Source organism: Centroberyx gerrardi, chromosome 16, assembly GCF_048128805.1.
Source record: "Centroberyx gerrardi isolate f3 chromosome 16, fCenGer3.hap1.cur.20231027, whole genome shotgun sequence".
In the NCBI taxonomy this organism is placed as follows: Eukaryota; Metazoa; Chordata; class Actinopteri; order Beryciformes; family Berycidae; genus Centroberyx; species Centroberyx gerrardi.
Window position 1 is genome coordinate 6,688,793 of NC_136012.1, and position 24,091 is coordinate 6,712,883.

At 42.7% G+C, this 24,091-nt stretch overlaps 1 protein-coding gene across 1 annotated transcript; it reads left to right on the plus strand.

The window, feature by feature from the left end:
- Positions 1 to 1,052: 1,052 nt before the first annotated feature.
- On the plus strand, positions 1,053 to 23,417 carry myot (myotilin). Its single transcript, XM_071927120.2, has 16 exons — positions 1,053 to 1,316; positions 1,578 to 1,640; positions 1,882 to 2,023; positions 2,725 to 2,748; positions 3,919 to 4,038; positions 4,149 to 4,377; positions 12,011 to 12,230; positions 12,723 to 13,747; positions 14,631 to 14,781; positions 15,163 to 15,264; positions 16,376 to 16,413; positions 17,649 to 17,787; positions 17,991 to 18,198; positions 19,157 to 19,322; positions 20,150 to 20,283; positions 22,893 to 23,417. Exons 1-16 carry the CDS (start codon positions 1,053 to 1,055, stop codon positions 23,045 to 23,047), a joined length of 3,180 nt encoding a protein of 1,059 aa, XP_071783221.2. The 3' UTR covers positions 23,048 to 23,417.
- Positions 23,418 to 24,091: the final 674 nt, after the last annotated feature.

The window sequence follows — 24,091 nt, forward strand, 5'->3', positions numbered from 1 at the left end:
TTTATTTATCCAGGGAAGGATTTTGCTGAGCATGCATGCTCTTTCTCAGCAAAACCCTGCGTATTATTCATAAAGTTGCATAAATTCACACCTGGGCATTGACAATTACAATGTTGAGGAAAGGGAGCATGGTGCTCAACATGTCTGACTCTGCTTCTGTCTGCAGACGGCGGCACTGCCTCCTGGAACGCCTGAAACATGGCACAGTAAGTTAGACACACACACACACACACATACATACATACATACACATACACACCAAGGTTAGACAAAAACAAGATAAACACTGAACATTGTCATAAACTAAACGAGTTTGTGAAAAAATTTAAATTAAAACTGAACAAAAACTATTTTGTCTAGATGTAAAACTAACAAACACATTAAAAATATAGTGAAGTGTTTTTAGTTTTGGGCTTTTTTGTTTATGTGCAGGGTAAAAAAGAGAAGGAATTTGGGGAGGAGAATTTTTGCTGAATAATTGAAAAATGTATGTAAATAAATCTACAATTTCACGTTTGTATTGTAGAATAACTATGGCAAACATACACAAAGTACCTGTTCTGAACTTCTATCATTATACCTTTAATCAAGAGTTCACATCAACCAAAAATACTAAAACTATAACTGAAACGAAATAAAAACTAAACTCGAACCAAACATTTGCATTTGTTAAAAAAAAAACGGAAAAAATAAACTAAACTAAAACTATGAAACCCACACTGAAAACTAACCAAAACTAAACTGAAACTGACACAGAAATTGGAGTTTATGAAAATAAAAACTAATCCAAAACTATAATAGCCCTGACAAACACACACACAAACATACACTTGTTTTGTTGATAGTGTCCCATTAAATAGAAACCATGCCAAGCTAGTCAGTTAATATTGATGGGGAACAATTTTTTAACTTGCACAAAAATCTCAATGATTTCCATTCCAAAGTAATAATACATTTACATTTTATAATAATAAACTTATTTAATACAACACTTTTCAAAAGAAGATACAAAGTGCTTTATAAAAAAAATAGAACCAAGGACCCAGACATACATGTCAGGCATTTATCATGCTGATAAAAACAAATGTGTATTTGATTGTATCTGTATTTGTGTGTGTGTGTGTGTGTGTGTGTGCAGCATCCAGAATGTGCAGAAGAAGACCAGCACCATGTCCCTGACCATCTCGTCCTCCTCCTCCTCCTCCTCGTCCCGGGAGCTGTCCTCCTGCTCCTCCACCTCCTCCTCCTCCTCCTCCACCTTCCTCGCTCAGAGACACTCCAGCCTGGTGCAGCCGCTGTGCATCAGCACCCAGAGGGTACACACACACACACACACACACACACACACACACACAGCCCTGGAACAAAAGCACTTGAATGCTACTAACACAAAAATACATGTGAAAATTGCTTCATGCATTATTTCTTTTTCTCTCTCTTTTTTCCGAATTTTCCAATTGATTTTCCAATTGAAATTCAATTCTCCAATTGAAATGAAATCAAATTGTGATTAAATTAAATTAAAGTGTATAGAGCTACTTTTGATAATACAGTGATGATCTGTTTGCCTCTTCCAGACCCAGAGTCCCTCGCACAATCAGCAGTATTCAGGGAATGGAGTGGCTCCTACCTTTGTTAAGGTAAAACACACCTATCTATACATATATACATATACACTGTATATAATGTAGAATGATAAAGGACATTGACGAAATTAAAATACTAAGACTATATGATTCAAATACTTTGAAAAAGACTGTTATTTCTTACTTATAAGTAAGAAAAAATCTCTTCTAATGTCTTTCTCTCTCTCCCTCTCTCTATCTCTCTGTGTCTGCATCCCATCTTCATCTCCATCTTCATCTTCATCCCCTCTGCCAGTGTCTCCACGATGTGTCGACAGTGAAGGGCCAGCTGGTGGTCCTGGAGTGTCGGCTGAGGGGAACTCCCCCCCTGCAGGTCATGTGGTACAGAGAGGACGAGCAAATACTGGACTCCGATGATTTCAGGATACTGCGCAAGAGTGAGTGTGTGTGTGTGTGTGTGTGTGTGTGTGTGTGTGTGTGTGGGTGTGTGGGTGTGTGTGGGTGGGTGTGTGGGTGTGTGTGGGTGGGTGGGCGGCAGAGAAACGTCCTAATCCCTAGAAAATAAAAAGGAAAGACCCCTGGCTACGGCTCGGCCCCATTGCGCTCACATGGATGTGTCGTATTGAGCGAGGAAAACATTTACAGTGTGATAATTATCTAAGTGGGAGGCTCGAGTGTGCAAGTTGGCAGGAGGGCCGAGCGATCAGTGACTCGTCCCCCGCGGGTCCAGTCCCTCGTGTGAAGAGAGAATTTATGATGAAGCATAGAGCATAGAGCATATCAAAACCAAAAAGTTGTCTAACAGAAGGGCTCAAGGTTTTCTTCAAGTGTGAAGTATCGATTTGTGAAGTTGCTGATACATGAATTTAGAGTTTCAAAATGACATTTGGAAAAAAGTGACACCTTCTCTTGCCTAATTATTGCTGACATGAAAGTAAAACAAATTTTTGGAAAACTATCATCTGCACTTATGGACTGCTAAGTGATACACTTCAAAAATAAAATAAAATAGATGTATAGCAACTTGGAATGAAATCCCTTCAATTCTAATCTGGATAAGAGCAGCAGCTAAATGTCATACATGTGAAACTAAGTTCAATTCAAAATAACTGACATCTGTCTCTCCTTGTTTTCCCAGAGGCCAGTTCTGCATCAGTACCAGGTGAGCAGGGGTTACATAATGTGACAATACCAACCTGGGCTACTTTGCCCAGGTTGGTGATTGATAAGTGATTGGTTAATATATTGTGGATAAGAGCGGCAGCTAAACTTTGATAAGGTGCTCAGTTTGTGTTAACTGCCACAAAAAATAGGTAAAACTTATAATAAATTGACTCCCTATGAATGTTCAGTGAAGCATTTTTGCCAAGTGACGCCAGACTAAAGGTCTAAGGCTATTGGATTGGTACTTGGTATCATATTTCATATCATACAAGTTTAGTACTCAGAATTGGCATCAGTGGACAGTGAAAAGTGTCCACTGTTTTCAGTGTCATGCACTTGTTGTTTCTTCCAGGCTGCATAGATAAATGTTGCCACATACAATCCTCCTTTTCTGAGGCATATCTCCTTCATAATCAGGGTTAAAGTTAGGGTTAAGTGTCACATGAAGTATGTTTTCCCGGACTTTACAGATAGGGTTAGGGTGTCACATTGAATCCAACTTTTCAGATACAGATCTCAACTCTTTCATAATCAAATAATTAAATGAAATGAGCAGAAATAGAGGTCGTTTTGCTATAGAGCATGCTTCTCAGTGTGATATCGGTGGTAGCCTACTGGGTGCACTCTGCAGCTTGGCACGCTAGCGGCTCCAAGTGGCAGCGAGAGGTAACTGCTCCAAAACTGTTTGGACTTTAATAACCAGAGATCCTGTAAGGTGACATCAGTAAACTGTGATGCTTTCTACCAAAGGAAACCGAAGAAACGAGAGGCAATGATCTGGTGAGTCCAGCTTTCTCTGGACAGAGTGCTGCTCACTGCTGTTTAGGAGACAGTTTGGATTTTGCTCTTAAGTTTGGATTCATCTCTTCCTTTGTGCTGAGATCTCTCACCAGTATTCATACCCAACACCAGAGTTTCATTCAGGCAAACAGGTTGAATCTACAACACCTCAATTAGTGGCGATGAGACACTCTTCTCTGTTGCAGCCCCACTTTGTGATTTAGACCGCTAAGGCAGGTGGATTTTTACATACAAAATCTTGCCAAATGCTGTGAAGTCATTCGTAAAACTATGGTGAAAACACTGCTGTTGACACCTGAAGAGTTTTAATTGATGGAAGCAAAACTTGATACGTTTTGAGTCCTGCTGTTTGTGTGCACCTCTGCAGAGGAGCTGTGTACGCTGGTGATCACAGAAGCCTTTCCAGAAGACTCTGGCCTGTTTAAATGTATGGCCCTCAACTCCTTCGGCACCGTCTCCTGCTCAGCCATCCTGGAGGTTTACAATGGTAAGATGTCCATCTATATGCCAATCTGCCTATCTCAAACCTATTTGGCTATACCGGGAATGATTAGTCAGTCTTTTGTAATAACGCTCTGTGTATCCCATCTCCTGCAGACCTGGAGGAGCAGCTGGAAATCGAGGCCGTCCACCAGCAGGAGGGGGTTTCTCTCCGACAGGAAAAGGAGGAGGTTTTCCAGCAGCAGTGTTCCTCTGTACAGGACTCTTCCTCAGAGCGACAGAGCGCCGAGGAGTTTCCCCCGCTGCTGCCCGACTCCTTAACCCTCCCCCCTCCCGAGTGGCCCGACAGCCCCCTGGAGGATACTAGCATCCCCAGCGTTGCAGAGTGAGTAGATGGTACACACACACATGAATCTGTCAGTGTAATTAAGTGGAAAATGAAAATATCATTTTTCAGAATTCAACAGGTTCTCTGGTTCTGGATTAGTCTCTTGTTTAAACATGTATGGAAATTTCTTCTATTGTGGTGTTATTCATTGGGGAAATGACAATGAGGATAGTATTCTTAGATTTTTTGAGATTTTGGTTTTGGTTTCCACACGTATCCCGGTTATTGTGGTTCTAGATTTGCTTCTAATGCAGGTTGTCATGCTAAAACTTTCTCCTGTTCTTGCTCTAAAAGACTCTTATTTTGAAGTCAAAAGCAATTACTGTAAGCAAACAAACAAATAGATAATAAATCCCTTTTCCACTTTGCCCTTTTTTCTCTTATTTCTTTTTCTAGCCCTTTGCTGTCACATTCTATGGTTACAGGCATATTGTCAAGGCACCATAACCTCTGACACTTGACCTCTTTTAATGTTGGTGAAGCTTATTCTCCTGTTGCACTCAACATTAAATGACTGGTATTTGATTGTGCTAAAGCATTAGACCCACTAGTTGTATTTTATAGAAGACTTTGGCTATGTTATATGTTGCTGTTTTCTTTAAATTTCTCATTATTAACAGCAGTACTGGGAATGTTTTTTTTACACTGCTGTAGTTCTGATGTAAGTCCACATGAGGTCCCTGTTGCTTTATTCTGACACCAGGCAATTTTCTCAGTCTCTTTTCTTTCTTTCTTTCTTTCTTTCTCACTTACATACCCACTTGCTTATAAACTTACAGTAGGCGACTTACTCACTTAGGTGACTTACTGAGGTAATTATCACACCCCTGAAAGTGGAATAGGGAAAAGAATCTGTACACTTTATTTTCAAGGCATTAGCCCATTGGCCCTTCTCACGCTGCATTTAGCTTAAGGAGAACTTATTAACCTTGTGCATAATAGTGCATTGAAACAGGGTTAAGCTGACTCTTAGCCCACACAGGGATCAGGGTAACAATGGGATTACAATTTGCAGGGTGGGAAATAGAATGACATTTAATTATTGTTTTTTAATTTTCATTGATTAAAAAAAAAGGGATTTGTGCAACATTTGGTAAATGCTGTGCCTGCTGTTCTCATATTAGTGTAAAACGCAGCCTCTCGTGCCTTATTGCTTAATTTAATAACGGCTTTCAGTGTGATTCAGCCAGTCATAACTGATAATCACAACTATCCGTTATAATTCAGCTTCAATGGTTCAATTTAGACAGAGAACTGAGATGCTAGCTAAATGAAGTGGATCTGGTGACGAGCCCGCGCTCTGGAAAATAAAATACATCAGCTGGGACTTGCGCGGTCACGTCACTCCGCATACCCGGCGTGTGCGCGCACTGTCACCTGTTGCAGTCCAGTCCTCCTTTCACATCAGTTTGGACTCTCCTTCATACAGGGAAAACTACATTACATTTAACCACTGCTGAAGTTTATGGATAGTTCTTTGGCGTAGAAAAGTTTACCAAGGTAAGACATTATCTTTGGATGGTTTGGACGGTTGACGGTTGACATTTTAACCCGCCGCTAACTTTCGCTACTCGAAAGTGCGGAGCCATAACGGCTTTATTTCCACCGGGACAAAAATGTTTAGACCTAGCTACATTTCTGTTTATTTTATTGAAGCTTCATATGTGTTTTTTTAAACGCCCAAATTATCGTAGAGCACTTGGCAAATGAACTTCAGGCTATTTTGGGGCTTGTGTCATCTGTCTCGGTCCTCATTCAAACAGGCTAGGAGGAAATATCAAACGTTCAAATGGAGTTTTTGTACAGGCAGCTCCGACCTTATTCCTTCAATTTCTTAATTATGCTAATTATTAAGTGAAAATATGTTGAATATGTCGGACCCCAGCCTTTGTCTTTTATAGCCTCAAACGTGTCAGTGACCCCCAGATATATACAATTTCTGTCATAAGAAGCCCTATCTGAGAGGTTTCATGTTGTTTGATGTGATTTGATAACTGGACAACGGTTAATAAGTAGGCTAACGTTACTGTTGGTAGGGAGTTAACAGTGGAGACAGTGAAACCTCTCACACACCCCTAGCCTATATCACTCTCACTTTCCTAGCTTTAAATGAAATAACAGTGAGATAAAACTATTCCTAACTTTGCTGGGGACCCTCTGGAGCCCCTCTAAGCACCCCAGACTGGGAACTGCCATTAATATCTGTCTTTATTGTGTTGAGTTGTGTTCTGCTGCATGCCGGACAGTCCATGCCATGGCCTGCTGGTACCCAAGTGCCTAGAATGGGCTATGAGCTCATCTGTAATGTGAAGTGGTGATATGGGCTGTGTGTCCTTCAGAGTTAACCCTTTACCAGCACACTCATAGAGGCAGAGCTCATACTGTGTTCAAGAAAAAAATATATATTGTCGTCCTAAAATAAAAATTGGAAGGATACCATACAAATTTCAGCAAATTTCTAAAATATCAGGCAGGCACTACAGAATTAAAAATTAAATCTAAACTACAGAAAATGTTTAGTAATGCCATAGGAGATAAAACAAAATACCATAAAGAACTGTAAGATCATTATAAACTCACAATTGTGTAACACAAACACACTGTAAGTCCCTATAGGAATATTATAATGACTTTTGTTACACCTGCGTTACATGCTGCATCACTTTAGCTTTTCATTTATCTTTACGGTCCTTGATAAATAAGATCAAGTTCAATAAGCATATTGGCTTGGTTCATATTAAACAGCAGCAACTGTTTCACTGAGGCGGTATAATGTGTCCATTCCATATTAGTGGTTGGAGGGTATGATCTCATCTGTAATGTGAAGTGCAGATATGGCTCCTGTGTCCTTGACAAACCCCCCTTCACAACAACAGTTGTTCAGAGTCTGTTGGCGAGGATTTCAGTTTTAAGGTCATGTTGAGTTCCTTTGGCCAACTTGAACTTTGGCCGGTTGCCTATGTGGTTCTTAGGGTGAGCGGGTGAGGAACTGGACTCATTTGTAATATGAGGTGCTGCCATTGGTGCCAGTCTGTTTCCTTCAGTAAAAATAACCACCTCAGATGAATGGTTTGACACTGTAGGCTAGTTTGTATGGCTGGGTTAACATCACTTTCAATTGTGAATTCAAATATTGAAAATGTGGCACAAGACCTTACGTCTAACCTATTAAGAAAAGTGTTCTATAGTGTTTATATAGGCTATTATTTATTGTGTTCTTAATTAAAACAAATAAATTATATTTTGTGTCTGATGCATGAGTGTCAGCCAGGTATCATTGATGTCCTGCCTCCTAAAGGAAAACTCCACCCTCAGATACTCTTACACTGTTATCATCAATCTGTGATGTTCAGTGCATACCAGGAGTTACTTTGTGTGTTGTAATTTACTTTTTCAGTGTACCCACTTTTACTCAACATGCCTTTTCTACTTCTACTTCAGTTAGTTTCCTACATTTCCCAGAATGCCTTTCGACAACCCCCAGAGAGTGTGCCTAAATGCGTGTAGGTGGAGCAAGCAATAGCTTTCTGGTCTATTGAGGCTACTGTTGGTGCAGAGATTGGCATCTCTTCCTCTTCTATGATGGATTTCTCCTTGTATGATTTTTGAACATCGGTGCAAATTCGTGAGTCTAGAAAGAAACTCAACAGACACCAAAACCTGACGCTGACTGTTGATGTTTTAGATAGATGCAAATTGTCCTGCTATTAAACTCCATTGTAGCTGCACTGGAAATGTCGTGACGTGACGTGACGTGACGTGACGTGACGTGACGTGACGTGACGTGACGTGACGTGACGTGACGTGACGTGACGTGACGTGACGTGACGTGACGTGACGTCTTCTTTTGGCCAGTTAGACACCCAAGAATACGAAAAATACACCACCATTTAACTGAAGAGATGGAGAGAAGTTTCTTAGTCTGTGTTAAGCTGAACTGAAGAGTGAAGGATGATTCTCTCTAAAGAACCAAGAGGTGTCAAATTAAGAGCAATGAAATTAAGTTTGATTGATCATTAATTGCATTCATTGCAGTAGTTAAGGTTGACTTGCCTCAGCTGCTAAATATTGGACTTATTACATTTCCGTGGTATGAACTGCTTCTATGTTAAAGAGTAATGACAAGTTAGAATTTTGCTTAGTGAAGCAGGATTACACAAGGCAACAGTAAACCTGTCGTCCTCCACTAATGATGCAGACCCTCTCCTGCTGGCCAATCAGTAACAAATATGTCACCTTGTTTTGACCTGTAATTATTAATACCCCCCTTGGGTCAAACTTGGGTTATTTTGAAAATGCCAGAACACAGTGGTGACATGCATCAGATTCATCAAAATCGAACCAGTGGAGTCTGAGATATCGGTTTTGACGGACAGATGGATGGATAGACGAATGAACGAATGAACAAAAAGATACCAATCCATAGTCCCTCTCTTGATGAAAATGATACATCTCACTACTCTTGATAAAAATGATGCATCTCACCACTCTGTGTTCTGACATTTACGAAATTGCATCGATTGGCCCGAGGGGGGCGCTACAGTTACAGGTCAGAACAAGGTGACAAGCAGGTTGAACCATCAAAACAAAGCTAAATTCAGAAATTCCAATTAAGTGTTGATATTGTTGTCCCTCTGTTTTCATCGGTCATACAAAGGACTTAGAGAGTAGCACGCACCTACCCACAATGCCATGCAGTGCGTGTCGCAGTGGTGTGTGTGTGTGTATGAATTGGGGGTTGGGCGTCTGCACCTGCCAGCTGATGTCGGAATTCCTAGACCGATATAGCTTCGGCCACTTTATCTCACACACACACACACACACACACACACACACACACCCTAACACTAACATACACATACATTACATACACATACTCTCATTAAAGCACACTAACAAGATAACATATACAGTACACACATGCTGATTAACACACTAGCACACACTTAACTCACTAACTCAATCACTATGCACATAATACACACACACCTAGTCCACGACACTGAGGCAGGCTAACATCCACACCATGCACAGGCTCATGCACACACACACACACACACACACACACACTACATAACATGACCACTTAACCATCTGTATAGGCAGAGGCCCTGTGACCTGCATGGGTGAGTTTTGGTGGAAAGAGCAGATCTTGACACTCAGAACATCAGTATTAGTGTTCTGAATTATCAGGTTATCTGCGGACTCTTTAAAAAGTATGAAAAAGTCTTAAAATAGACCATCTAAATGTAAGGCCTTGAAAGGTATCATGTCTCTGGTTTTCTTTGCACTGTGGATTCACACTTAGATTACAGAACAGAGTTAGTAGTACAATATGCAAAACATGTTTTTTTCTTCTTCGAAATCTGCTTCACAAAACACAATTGGACTTCCTCTCTATTAATTTCTTGCTATCCTAAGGTAGACACAGATTTAAATAAATACAGTCACAGGAAACATATAAGAGCCATTTTCTGGCCAACGGTTTACATCCAGCAATGTGATCTTATAAAATCACATTGTGAGAGTCAGATCTCAACAGTTGTGTTGAAACGACAAGTGTAACCATAGCTTTTGTCAGTGATGGATATGCTGATTCTTGCTACTGCTCTCTTACAGTACTTCAGATAAAGGTTGTAAGCTCAACATGTTGAAGTTAGCTTAGTCTTGCATTGCCAGACTTTTCTCCACACTTCTCTGTAGCTCTGTAACCCAGCTAATGGGATAACTCTAATTCAAGAGTTTCTACCAACACTAGTGCAGCCTCCTCCGCTCTCCCCTATGTGATTGTTTAACCTTGACAGTTCCTGCTGTGATCACATCAGCCGCCCAGCAGCAGTCTGGTGGAGCGAGACAGCAGGGAAACCTTTTCAATTCTGTTTGATTCCCACTTCTACAGTATGTCTCTCCTAGCGCTCTCAACTCTGTCTCAGTGCACCCTCGGTTTGGTTCATTACATCAAGGTTTCTCAAATGTTCTCATGTCACGGACCCCCAAATAGACACACATTAGGCCACAAATCCCCATATGAGAAGATGTTTGTTAATGATTCAGTTTTGAATTATGTAACCGTCTATACTGTACATGGGAAGATAATGTGGTGAGAGAGAAACCTATGATTAGAATAAGACATTCTGTATTTGGGATAATTACGAGAGAAATAGGCTAAATTGTAGTGAATTTAAACTATTTTAACTATTCATTTTGCTGGGGACGCCCTGGTGACCCTGCAACTCCCTTAAAGACACATGGAGGATTTCATCACTACCAATTTTTTAAATTATTTCAGAGAGAGATGGTAATTGCTAAATAATATACATACAGAGTCAAATTTGATGAAAAGCAATGGGCTGAAATGCTTTCATTCGCATTAAATGTCATTTGATATCAGTATCAAATTCTAGGTCAGTTGACACTGGCATTGACCAAAGGTGCTTTGTGGCCTCATGAGACAGGGAGAGAAAGACAGAAGAACAGCGGAAGACTGTGTGTGTGTGTGTGTGTGAGTCAGAGAGAAAGAGAGGGATAGAGTGAGGTTGAGACAAACAGAGAGTTACTGCTATTGTCATTATGCCCCTGCGTAGCCCAGGCCACGTGGTAGCCATGGTAACAACATTCTTTCCTACTAGAAAAGTAGAGGACCAGCCGGGCTCAGTATTACAGGAAGTAAACAACCGAGTGGGCTGAAATGGGAGCAGAACCATAGAGCTCTGCTATGCTCATTAGACGGTCCCACTGGTGCCATGGCTGCTGAACTTCTGCATTTATTGTTGTTAGAGAAACTTGATCATTTTGTCCCTGTTGACATCAGTCATCATTTAGACCTTGATGCCAGCATCATTCTACTGGTGCAAACTGGAGCCATATGATGGTCCTATGGACATCATGTTCTCTCTTCTAGTGTTGCATGCACAGAACTAGAATGACTAGAATTGCCATACCTAATCAAATAAGCACTCTTGATTGGTCTTTTGACTGGTACAACTCAAGATGGCTGCCACAGAATGTTTGATAATACCAGCACTGGTTTGTTGTTTGAGACTCCGGGAACATCATGTGTTACTATGGCCATGGCATTCCTTCCTGGCCATGATATAACCCCACAATCAGCTATTCTCTGTTATCTGTTGCTCCTGGGCTCCGGTAGAGGAGATTGGAGAATTGCGTTTTATTTACTGCAATTATAATGCGGAACAGGTCTCAAAATCACACTCTAAAATCAATAGTATAGCCAATCTATTTTTGAAGGTCTACAATCTAGAAAAATGCAAAAACGTATTTTAATCAATAAAATGAAAAAGATTTTTCAATCAATGCGTTAAGCTTTATTAGCCTACCTGTTCCCGTCTTGTGTTTCATTTCATGGACAGACAGGTGTTGGATTGCAGCCTGGGCTACAACATGGTGGAGTGAAAAATGCAAGGGCCTTGGCTTGTTTGTTGCAAGAGATTTGTAAACGCTTACTGTTTATGTAGACTTTATGTAGAGGCAATTTTACACACAGCCATGGACATCAGCTGGGTATAACAAGGTGTTGCATTTGCTATACCTCAGCCTCAGGTGAAAAGAAGCAGCAGGTGAGACACTGTCTCTGTCTCTCTGCTAACATGTCCCTGTCTGTTTCTATCAGCTTCCCAGAGCCTCAGCCAGCCAACTACTCCTCTGAAGAGCTTTTTGGACGCAGCGAGGAGGAGCGTGCCCTGAGCTCAGAGGGTCAAAGGTCACTGGAGGTCACGGTCCAGGCCTGTACGCCTAGCCCTCCACCTCCCCCCTCGCCGCCACCACCAATCCAAGTCGAGGAGAAAGCCCCCGCGCCCAAACTGTTCACCCCGAGCAAGCTCAGTTTCACTGTAAGTAACTTTGTTTCTGTTTTTGTATCATTTTTCAATAGCAGGGTTTCCATCCAAGTATTTTCATGCAAATTATGATATGTCAAATTAAAAAGGCTGAATGGAAGGCTGTAAAAATACCTGTCCATCACGACCTCCCAAAAATGTTGTCTCTTTCTACATTTAGGAAGCCTGTTTATTTGCTTCAACTGAGCTGATTGAAATGCATCTGATTTTTATTTTTTCAACATGTCAAAAGTTGACTTAAAATTTGCTTGACAGTGGAAGGAAACATACATATAGTAGATTTACTGTTCCCTCTTCTCTCTAATCTGACAGTTAAGTATTAACTGTCAGATTAACTGTCAGATTATTAACTGAATCATACTGGGTCATACTATGGTATGTTGTGTATGGTATGTAATGTGTCATTTTGCAGTCTTCATCTCAGTCATATCTCAAATTAATTGGTTAAGTTCTATTATAATCCTGATTTCCTCCTCTCCCTCTCAGTCCTCATCCCAGTCAGGAAGCAACATCATGAACCTGTCGGACCTCCCCACCTTCACTCCCAGCGCCTTCCCTCCCAGCGGCTTCAACTATGAGCGACCGAGACATTTCATCCAGTCGCAGCCGGCCTTCCAGGCTCCCAGCTACGACAGCGTGCAGAGGGAGGCCCAGCAGAACCAGAATAACTCCCAACAGGACCTGAATAGTCCACAGAATAGTGTGAATATTACGGAGGCGCTGGGTCAAACTAAAATGATGTCAGCACAAAGCCAGTCTGTTTCTCACAGTCAGTCGGTCTCTCAGTCGGTCTCTCAGTCGGTCTCTCAGTCTCTGTCACAGACTCAGTCCCAGTTTCAGTCACTAAACCTCAGCCAGAACCAAACCCAATATCTGGCTCAAACCCAAATCCAGACCCAGGCTAACGGCACCGGCAAGTCCTCCCCCTCTTCCTCCAATCTCAGCTCTCCCATCCTCACCCCCGCTTCCCCAGCTCCGCCGCCGCCTCCTTCCTCCACCTCCGCCTCGCTCACTCCCTCCGTCTCCATCTCCTCCCCCTCCTCCTCCTCCTCCCTCCCCGCCTCCTTGTCCTCTCTCCCTCGCACCCCCATGCGCTCCACCATCACCCTCACCCCCAGCGTGCCCAGCGCCACCGGCCTCGGCAGCGCCACCCTGCCGGCCAACCAGGACACCAGGTCCGCGCCCGCCGCCTTCCTCTGCTCCGTCCTGCCCTCCCAGTCCTCCTTCTCGCCCTACTCCCCCTCCAAACTGTCCCCCATCTCCGGCCTGCCCCTGTCCCCCTCCTCCCCCACCCGCTCCCCGCTCTCCCCCTCCAGCCCTCTCCTCCCCGCCCGGGCCGCCTCTTCCTCCTTCCCCCAGCAGCCTCTCCCAGTCTCCCCCTCCCTCCCACGCTCCCCTCTGTCCTCCTCCTCCTCCCCCTCTTTCCCCCAGCCCAACCCGCCCCACAGTCAGAACAGAGTACCGCCTGCTGTCGTCTCCCTGCCCGCCAGCTACAAGGGGACGCCTAGCATGTGAGTCACAGCGTACATCTATTTTGAAGATGTACACATGCAGTACATTTACAGACAGACACAGACTCATTTCCCATACTTGCATACCATTTCACACACACACACACACACACACACAGGGCTTCATTTTTTGGTTGCTGACATTCACCATGTGGGCAAAATCCTGTTTCTGGTTTCCCATGGAATTTCTGTAATATTATGGAATTTAGAGAGGTGTATTCCAGACAGGGCAAGTCAGGAAATACTCTGAAAAAGTTAGATAATATCAGGAAATTTTACAAATGGGTCACTTTAAAGGAATATACTGGAATGTATTTTATAGGTTGGTTCATGCATTTATTATATTAGATGATGGTGATGTTTTTCACAGCAGCCCAACTACAGTGGAAACCATACTGTTCACAAGAACCTTTCTGAGCTGAAAAGCAGCATTAACAAACCAGGAAGGAATAACATGTTTTAGGTCATGGAAGTGCTCCAACTTAGTTATGGAAAGTTATAAGTCATGGAATTTCACATCAGGACCACAGTGGGAACCCCGCTGTTTAAGCATGCATGCCAAGCATTTCTAACAGTCTAACAGTCTAATCTGCAGTTTAAATGCTTTTGTTAGCATCTATTAGGAATAATTTCCAGACAAATGTTAGTGTTTTGTCTGATAAATGACTTGTAGGTCAAAGCACCTTTCAGCCAGGCTGCCAGGGACAAAGGTTTATTCCCAGATAAGTTTTGGATAAAGTTTTGTTGTAGCATTAAAGTTAGTTGATGCCTTGCCTCTCCTTTCCTCTCACTATCTCTCCTCTGTTTTGCTCTGTTCCTCCCTCCCTTTCTCCTTATATATAATTGTGATAACCTTGTTTTTGTCTCACTCTCGCTCTCTCAGTCTTCCGAAGCCCATCCTGAAGAAGTCTGTCGCTCCTCGCCCTTCCTCCGCTCGCTCCACAGATGAAGACATCCAGGGCTCCAAAGACGCCCTGATCCAGGATCTGGAGAAGAAGCTACGCTCAAAGGAGGCCAGGAGGAGAAGCAGCCAGGTACCGGGCTTTGTGTGTGCTTACGCGACTCCTGCTGTGCAGAATCCCTGCCCTACATAACGTGTTGCATGTGGGAGAAGCCTTTGTTTTGCATTTCACACACCCCCCCCCCCCCCACACACACACACACACACATACAGTACATTTTTTGAACATTTAAATGCTAACAAAATTCACAACTGCGATATTTTGTCAAAAAAATCACAACACGATTTTTTTGCCAGTGTTGCACAGGCTGAATTGTGTGTCAGTGTCTCCCCCTCTATACTGAAGCTGTCCTATAAGCAACATAAGGCTACGTGCATGCAAGTGTGTGTGTTCCCTGACGCTGTGTGTGCGCGAGACAATATATTAACAGTATAGATGCCTCCCTTCCAACAGAAACTGTCCTATGAAGAGCGCATGGCTCGCAGGCTGCTGGGTCCAGACAATGCCACCTACATGTTTGACCAAGACAGTCTTTTAGACTCACAACTCGACCAGGTACGACGTTGGTTCCTGAACTTTTACTTCGTCTGCTGACTCCAGATTTAGGCCCAGAAACCCTTGCAAACTAAACAGTGTGTCTTCACGTCGTTCTGATGTTGAACGCAGAGCCAACTCTGCTGCACTTGTGAGCTGCTCAGCGACAATTAAGCACAGGCATTCACAGTGGCTCCAGTCCAAAACCCATTAGCTGTAGTTTTTCCATTAGGTAAAGACCACATATTATCACAGTCGTTTGAGTTTGAATGGCTGTAAAGGGACCCCATTTTCCTCTCAGGGCCTCCTCATGGGCTCCCAAGCCTAAGGTTGAAAAAGCCTGGCAGACATTATAATACTGTATAATCAGTAGCCTGGAGGAGCTGCCTCATGCTGTCATTTTGACCAGTTGACTGAAGCATGCATGTGTGTGCGCGCGTGTGTGTGCGCGCGTGTAGGATTGTTCTGTCAGAGAGCCTCTCCAGCTCACGGGGCTTTGCACAAGCTATTCTGTTTCCCTCTCTCACACAGCATGCACACACACAAAACATGCAACACACACACACACACACACACACACGCACACACACACACAAAACATGCAACACACACACGTCCTCTCTAGCCAACAAGGTTTGTCGGCTGCTATTTCTAGCCTGCTTTCTGAGAATGAGCCCCTTTTCAATGGTGACAACAGGACCATTGTGTCAAAATAGACACACACACACACACACACACACACACACACACACACACCAAAAACAACACGTGTGCCCCCTAGCCCAGTCCCCCTCCTGGCATTTTGTTACACAGTTGGTTGTCAAAGCTATTTCAGGGCAGAAAGGGTAAACGTACCATTACCTCTGCTCTACCTCACATACATGCACACACACACACACACACACACACACACACACACACACACACACACATTAACACCAACAGGGCAAGTTGTCAAACACTTAAATGGTGATTCCGTGTGATTAGATGTATTTTCAAGAGGACATTTATCTGAGAAAAGCACAGATTGACAGGTTTGATGATTAAATCGACTGCTGCAATAATGGACAGAAATAATGGTCGAGTAATAATTGATTAGGTGTTGATCTGCGCTTTGTTTTCTGTGTTCCAGCCAGAGTCACCAGAGGGAAGGCACACAGGAGGACTATGGTAAATGTATTTAATGTACCGATATTGCATACAATCAGTCTCACAGTGCTCGCAGTGGGAGCCAGGATCCTGGGATTTCCCATCCAGATTCTTTCCATCCTCTTCCAGGAGTGACATGAGTTACCCAGGAAATGAAATATTGCGTAAATCTATGCAGTGTAATGCTAAATCAATCTGTTTTGAAAAATAAGAGGATTAAAAACTACAATGGTCTTATCATCTCGGTTTTCAAATTTGTCCAGCTCATGAATATCTGGCACTTTTTGTTTCTGCCTATTTGTGTCTGTGCAGCGAGCCTCAAGCTGCTCTGTGCAGCCATGCATGCATGCGGCTTACGCTGCAAAACTATCCATCTTAATAGTCATTTAATGTTGTACTGAGCCTTAAAAACATATTTTTCTTGAAACAAGTGCAAAAAAGTCTTCCAGTGTGCCGAGATAAATCCACAAAAGCTCTCGAAATAGATTAAACGGCATTGGAAAAAAGTGGAATTATCTCACCCCCATTGGCATTTTGTTTTCACTTGTGCCAAGGAAAACAACATTTCAGCACTCAACACAAAGACAGTGACTTATTAAGATGGACATTTTTGCAGTGTCGTGGGAACCACTGCTTAAAATATATCCTAGGCTTAGCTTTTATTATATTGCTACATAACACAATTTTAATGGGATTCCGGGGAGAACCGGGAGAGGGAGGTTATACTCTAGGGATGGAAAATGGGTACATTTTCAGGAATATTTTCATCCCTACCCAGCACTAATATACCCAGTGTTAACTTAGCCTCTACATTGTGTAAGTTAAGTTTCTCTTAAACCTATTGAGTGTTCTTTAAATACCAATATAAATATCATGACAATGCTTACTAGCATTTTTAGGGTCACTTTTTTCCCATTCCATTGACTGACAGTAGGCTTGTACAGCCTTCCAGGCGAGACAGACACTTGATCCGCAACAGGGTTAGTATGGGGGTTAGCCTGGTCCAGGTTAAGTTTCTGGATCAACTGCGATTGTGTGTGTGTTGAGTTTGTCTTCACTAGCCATCCTGGCTCCAGTCCTTCATACAGTATCCATGCTGTCAGAGGTCAGAAACGGAAGAGGAATTAACGTGTGTGTGTTCATGTGTTTCCAGTAGTGGACTGGAAAATTCAGTCATTGAGTCAGTCATCACAGCAATTATGAATGAATAATATCTCCCTCTCCCTCTCTCTCCCTCCCTCCCTCCCTCCCTCCAGGGGGAAGCACCACTCGGGGACAGATGACAGGGGAAACGAGGGCTCGGCTATCCAGGAGAAATGTTACGCTCCTCGCTTCCTGCAGATCCCCCCAGACCTCACTGTGGAGGAGGGACGCTTCTGTAGGATTGACTTCAAGGTGAATCTCACATACACGCACACGCACACACACACACACAGATAAACACTGAAGGGCTGAAAGATTCTGTATTATCAATGTCAAGGTTATTAATGCACTCATACTCCATGGGTAGAGCCAGGCAACACTGCCAGGGTGAGGGGTTCAGTTCCCACTTGGGGCAACACATTCTAAAACATAATCTCTTCCTTCCCTCCCATCAGGTCGGAGGCCTCCCCACCCCAGACGTCTCCTGGTACCTGGACGGCAAAGCCATCCGTCCGGACGACTACCATAAGATGCTGGTGTGTGAGAAGGGGATGCACTCGTTCATCATCGAAATCGTCACCGTTCACCATGCCGGCGTGTACGAGTGTGTGGCCATAAACCGCGCCGGGGAGAGCAGGTTTACCATGAGGCTCGATGTAATAGGTAAAAATGTCATTTATTTCTGTCTGTTATGTCAGGTTGTGTGTCCGTCCACTAAGATACCTTCTTCGCTACCTTTAAAGACATAACATGCTTTCCTTAAGCACATGACAAGCTCCAAGCATCAAACGGACAGTCAATAGACCAAATCTTTTACTGCTGTCATGTAGCTTTTTTCAGTAAACTCTCCTCTTGCTACATATACATTCTGTTTTCACACTTGTGAAAGAAAAAACAGACACCTATGACTAGTGTGTTAAATTCAACAAGGTAAAGGTGCACTGAGCAACTTTGCACATTGGCAGCCCCAAAATGGCAGTGAGAGGTAACTGTTTGAATTTTGAGGACTTCATTACCCAGAAATCGTGTGAGGTGAGTAGATAATGACTGAAATGTAATCTGAGGTAACCTAATCCTTTAAGTTTTGACTTGTCACTTCCTGTGAGTGACACCAGAATAGTAATAATAATTTGGGCAAATAGGGTGAATCTATGGCGTCTATATTAGGAGGAATGGGACACCCACTATGTGATTTAGGCTGATAAGACTGATAATTTTTACATAAAAAATATTGCCTAGTGCTTTAAATTGTCATTGATTTTATCCTCTATTTGGATCTATATCTCCAGCACCTCCGGAAGAGTTTTTTTTTCCAGAGTGGCGGCAAGTTTTGTACCACCAGAAGAAAAAAATGTCTTTTGAATTGTTTGGAAAATCTTGCAGTAGTAATGCAGGGCTGGATTCTATTCACATTCAGTTCAGCCAATTCAGGAAGAGGGTTTCTCTTCATATATTTAAAAACTTCTGGCACGAAAACATTCTCCAGCCTCTATCATTAGCAAATGAATTGCAGTTTCCATTTACGTTTTGAACTGATTCAGCTGAAGGTGAGCCGAGCCGGCGCTGGTAGGAATGTCAGCTGTAATATTAAGTTCTGTCAACTCCTCCTTCCTCCCTGCAGCCCAGGAGGTTCTCCGTCCTCCCACCTTCGTGCAGAAGATGTTGAACTCCCGAGCTCTAGAGGGCGACACTGTGAGGTTAGAGTGTAAAGTGGACGCCTCCCCTCCTCCTCAGCTCTTCTGGAAGAAAGACAAAGACATGCTGCGCATCGACCCCAACAGAATGAGGTGGGGAAACTAAATAAATACATAAATAAATGAATGAATATTACACCTAAACCCCTCTAAAATGTGTTGGAAATTCTGTAGCACTCTAGCGCCTACTATGCCTCAGCAAATTGCCCCTCTGGGATATTGAAGCTATAAGTGTGATATTAAGCGCCTTTGGGTGTCACTGTCTTAACCAAGATCCACCAATGTCCTTCTGCAGCCCCTCTTGAAAATTAAGTTATTTCACATGTCAAACAAAACTGTATGATTCTTATACAGATAGTCTATTCAAAAGAATGGGTTCACACTCATGTCTGTCATAAACTGAATTAAATATTGTTAAAATATTCTTGAGTGCAGCTCCATTGTTTTGAATAACCAGAAATTATATTTCACTCACATTCTGCTGCTTCATCTTGTGCACCTGCTAACAATTTTTGCATGGGATATGCATGATGTGCTTATACATCATGCATGGGAGGGAAAGGGAGGTGAGTCAAGAGGCAAATGTCATTTTGCATATCTGGGTGATTTTTGATAGAAAACTGAACCTACACAGACACCTTATTGCAGTAGAAGTTAGCTCACCCCAAAGTCAGCAATCTGAAGTGACCAGGCACAGTGAACAAAGTGAATCAAGTGGACCAAAATTTTAAAATATATTTATTGTGCACAATTGAATTTATTTTCTTGTATGTATGCCATTAAGATTATTTTAACTGTGCATGCATAATCGATATTTTGAACATGTTTGTGTGTATCTGTTTTAGCCTATGTAGGGACAGTTTGGGCACTGTAATGAATTTTACATGTTATTCTTTGTCTCTCTCTCTCGCCCTCCACAGTCTGTACCAGGACGGTTCAGGCAGGCAGTGCTTGTTGTTAGAGAGACTGATGAAATCAGATGCTGGTTGGTACACTCTGTCTGCCATTAATGAAGCTGGCATGTCTACGTGCAACGCCAGGCTGGATGTAGGCAGTAAGTACGCTGTGTGTGTGTGTGTGTGTGTGTGTGTGTGTGTGTGTGTGTGTGTGTGTGTGTGTGAGTGTGTGTCCATCTATGCATATTTGCTTAGAAGAACCATCTCGCGTTGTATTAGCTAGCACAGAAGTTACCATAGCAGCCCAGGTTGTAAAATCAAACAGCAGATGGAGAATGTCCTGCTCTGTACGCTAGAGTGAATCCAGCTCTATAGCCTGTAGCACGCCAAACAAATGCTGTGTTATGTGATCAAGTGGAAACTTAATAAATGTATGAAGCTGTTGCCCTGTTCAGCTTACCCAACTGCATACTTGGCGAGTCAGAGCGATAAGAAGACTACAGAATCCAACCAATGATGAGGGTCAGCTGACTAGAGACCAGCAAAAACGACAACACAGCTATTAGATTTCTGCTTGATCACATAACACACCATCTGCTCCATGGAGAGGGCTGACAAAGGCTAACCACACAGACAACTATCTGTCCCTCTATCAAGCATTACCTGTATTGATTACCTGATTAGTAAACCTGAATAACCAACAGAAGTCCAGTGAAAGTAATTAGGCCAATCACCTGAGTACCTCCATTAATTACTTTCCCATCTGGAATGATCATGCCACTAACGTTACCAGCCATTCCACTAAAAACTCCAGGAAAAGTTACCTACTATGTGGGTCCTATGTGATGGTATAATGTCAATCCAGAGTGCCATTTCAGATATTTGAGCCAGTTATTACTAACAGTTTAGAACTGAGGACATAGATATTCTTGACTATTGTTTTTTTCAGACACATAATACAAAGTAGCGCACATTCAGATTTTAAGCTACACAGTGCTATTACAGTATGAACTTAGCTTTGATAATCAATAATCTGAGGTGTAGTTGAACTTGTAGTCAACTGACAGCAGTCAAGTGACTTATCCAGTCTCTGGGCTCCTTTGATAATATTCATTTAGTTTGGATTGAACTCTAAAATTGTAGGTATCATAAGATAAGTATTATTTGCCCAGTAACCCCAGTGATATATCGGCTTTCACTGCGTTCTTTCTTCTCATATCCACGGCAGGTTTCTATGTTTAATAGCACCAGGGATAATTACATTAGATCCTCTTGACTGGTAAATGCTGTCTGCAGCGTCTACAGTGAGTTAGATCAGTTTGACTTGGTGAACATATGGAAGTGGAAAAAGTGACTGGTGAAGTCTTGTGACATCAGTTGACATCAGCGTACAACTGTGTGTCAGTATTTAGCCCGGAGTGAGAGAGGGAGAGCTGCTTGGTCTGAGGCATTAAAGCTCTATTCCTGAGTCAGAATTTAACCAAAAGGGTAGACTTTCCACTTTAAGACAAAACTTGTAACTTACTATTACAGATATTTTTTTCATTTTTAGTCTGACTGACAGAGCTGTTGTGTCATTTATTTTAACCTTCTTTCATTTTAAAATGCTTACCTTTGTGCGTGTATTTAGTTTGTAGAAATTGGAATAGAAGACATACTGCACATTTTTAGTTATGATGATGAAATCAAAAACTTATAAAAACATACATACAGTATGCTGCTGCCAATGGTTTGTCTCATGTAGGGGTTTTAATAATAGCAGAAAGAGAGAGGAGAGAGATAGGTTTGGATCTCAGCCTCCAGAGAGTTCACCCAGGCCTGTAACTGGAGCTGCCTGAGCACACACACACACACAAACACACACACACAGATAGGACTAGCTTGCGGAAAAGGCAGGGACAAACCACATACACATAGCTATGAACATGGACACATTCATGAAGACACATACACAACATACTTTATACACACTCCCAATTCACACGCTTTCTACAGTGATGCAAGCCAACAGATGACCACATATACATAAACACACACACACACACACACACACAAACACACACCACTCCTTTGGCTCTGTGTAAGGCCATTATATCAGACCTGACCAGGTCCCAGGTGTACGAAGTGTTTTACTGGTCATTTTTATTTAACAAATCCCAAATTTGGTATGGAAAGATCTGTATGCATCATTTTTGCAAATCTGCGTTGATTACATGTCTGGCTCCAAGCCATTCTGTGCTGGACCATGCTATACCATGCAGGGTGGAGGAGAGTTATTTTCAGACACCTGGCATGAGAGGAATGTTTGGCCTGAGTCTGTCCAACAATAAAAGTTGTTACTGCTTCTGTTGGCGGCACCAATAGATTTACTCATTTTGTCCATGTGGATTATAAATAAGCCGGGTATCTGTGGGTCCTTAAAAAGTCTAAAAAAGCTAGAAAAATTATCTAAATTTAAGGTCTTAAAATGTATAAATGCATAAAATGTATAAAAATGTCTGATGTTTCTCACCATGTAATGACAGGTTTCTTAATTGATTGATTGATCAATACAGAACAGGGTTGGTTGTATCATATGCATCATATCAGCAGATACCAGCTGAAACCGGCAAATACCCTGATTCGCCTAGTTATAATCTCTCTATCTTCTACCTATCTGTTTGCATTGTGTGTATTGTGTACTTATTTATATATAAACATAATATATTATGGGGTCTGAAAAGATGATATATTGAACTCACTACTCCCCCTCTCTCCCCCCCTCTAGCTCGTACAGCCCCGGCCATGAAAACGGCGCCCCCTGGCTCCAAGACGTTGAAGCTGCTGTCCTCTCTGAGCCACGTGCCTGCTCTGACCGTGGAGAGCCCCGCCCAGCACACCGCCCAGCACACCGCCCCGCTGTACGAGAGCGAAGAGCTCTAGAGCCACACAGAGCCCAGTCAGCATCCCCAATCACCCGTCATACATCAGAACTGTAACACCGGGCCGGGACGCAGAACCAGACCAGAACCCGTATTAGCTGTAAACCTCAGAACCGGTACTAACCACGCTTTGGGCCAGAAGCCACTTTAACCACGTGTTGGAGCAGACCTGGACACATCTCGCACCTCAGAATAATTTAAATTTGTGTGACTTAATTGTTTCCCACCATTATTGGAAGAAGGTGATCTTTATTCTTACTGCTCAGATGCTTTGAAGAAATTGAGCCTTCACAAAGCAGCTTAGCATAGGAGTGCTGATCGGAGACCAGTTAAATTGTTAAGTCAGGACAACGTTTTTATGTGAGCTGACCAGAGATAAGTGCTCTTACTCAAAGACTCTTTGTGAAGATCAGCTCCAGACAAAACAGTAATTAGTGTCCCAATTTAGAGGTTTAGTGGTGGAGTGACAGTAACTCAACACAGCTCCATCATCCACACTGGCCTTTTACAAGCAGGGAAAACAAATAGCACTTGGGTTTAACTCATTTGAGAGAAAAGTGCCTTTGAAGTTACAATAAGCAATATTCAAGTTGTCCATCTGCTCCTGTTTGTGTGCCCATCCCTCTCTCTCTCTCTCTTTGCCTCTCTGTCTCTCTAGCTGTTTATTCTTCCTGGCTGCAATGCTCATGTTTGATACATGTCTGTAAGCCTCTTTCTCTGTCTGTCTGCCTGTCCTATTTGCTCTCAGCAAAGTGGTGTGTCTGGGAAGGGGGAAGCAGCTTAGCTTAACTACAGTACCCACAATCCAACACTGCCAGGGCGCCTCACCAGACCCTCCCACATCTGTCAGATGCTGCACTTTAGTCCTGACAACACTCTCCTTGTCACGGTCTGTCAAACCCCCTCCCTCCCTCTAGCTTGTTGATAATGATGACGATGAGTTTGTCAGTGTTTGAACCTCATAATCAAACAGTACCGTCAGTACTGTTTCTGAATTACAGCTGCTGCTGCTTCTGAGGATGTGTGTCTATAACGCTGCATTTAC

Coding starts and splice junctions, on each gene's coding strand:
- myot (XM_071927120.2), top strand. CDS start 1,053: ATGTCAGGCATTTATCATGCTGATAAAAACAAATGTGTATTTGATTGT. Junction 13,748..14,630: donor TACAAGGGGACGCCTAGCAT/GTGAGTCACAGC, acceptor TCGCTCTCTCAG/TCTTCCGAAGCCCATCCTGA. Junction 19,323..20,149: donor ATCGACCCCAACAGAATGAG/GTGGGGAAACTA, acceptor CGCCCTCCACAG/TCTGTACCAGGACGGTTCAG.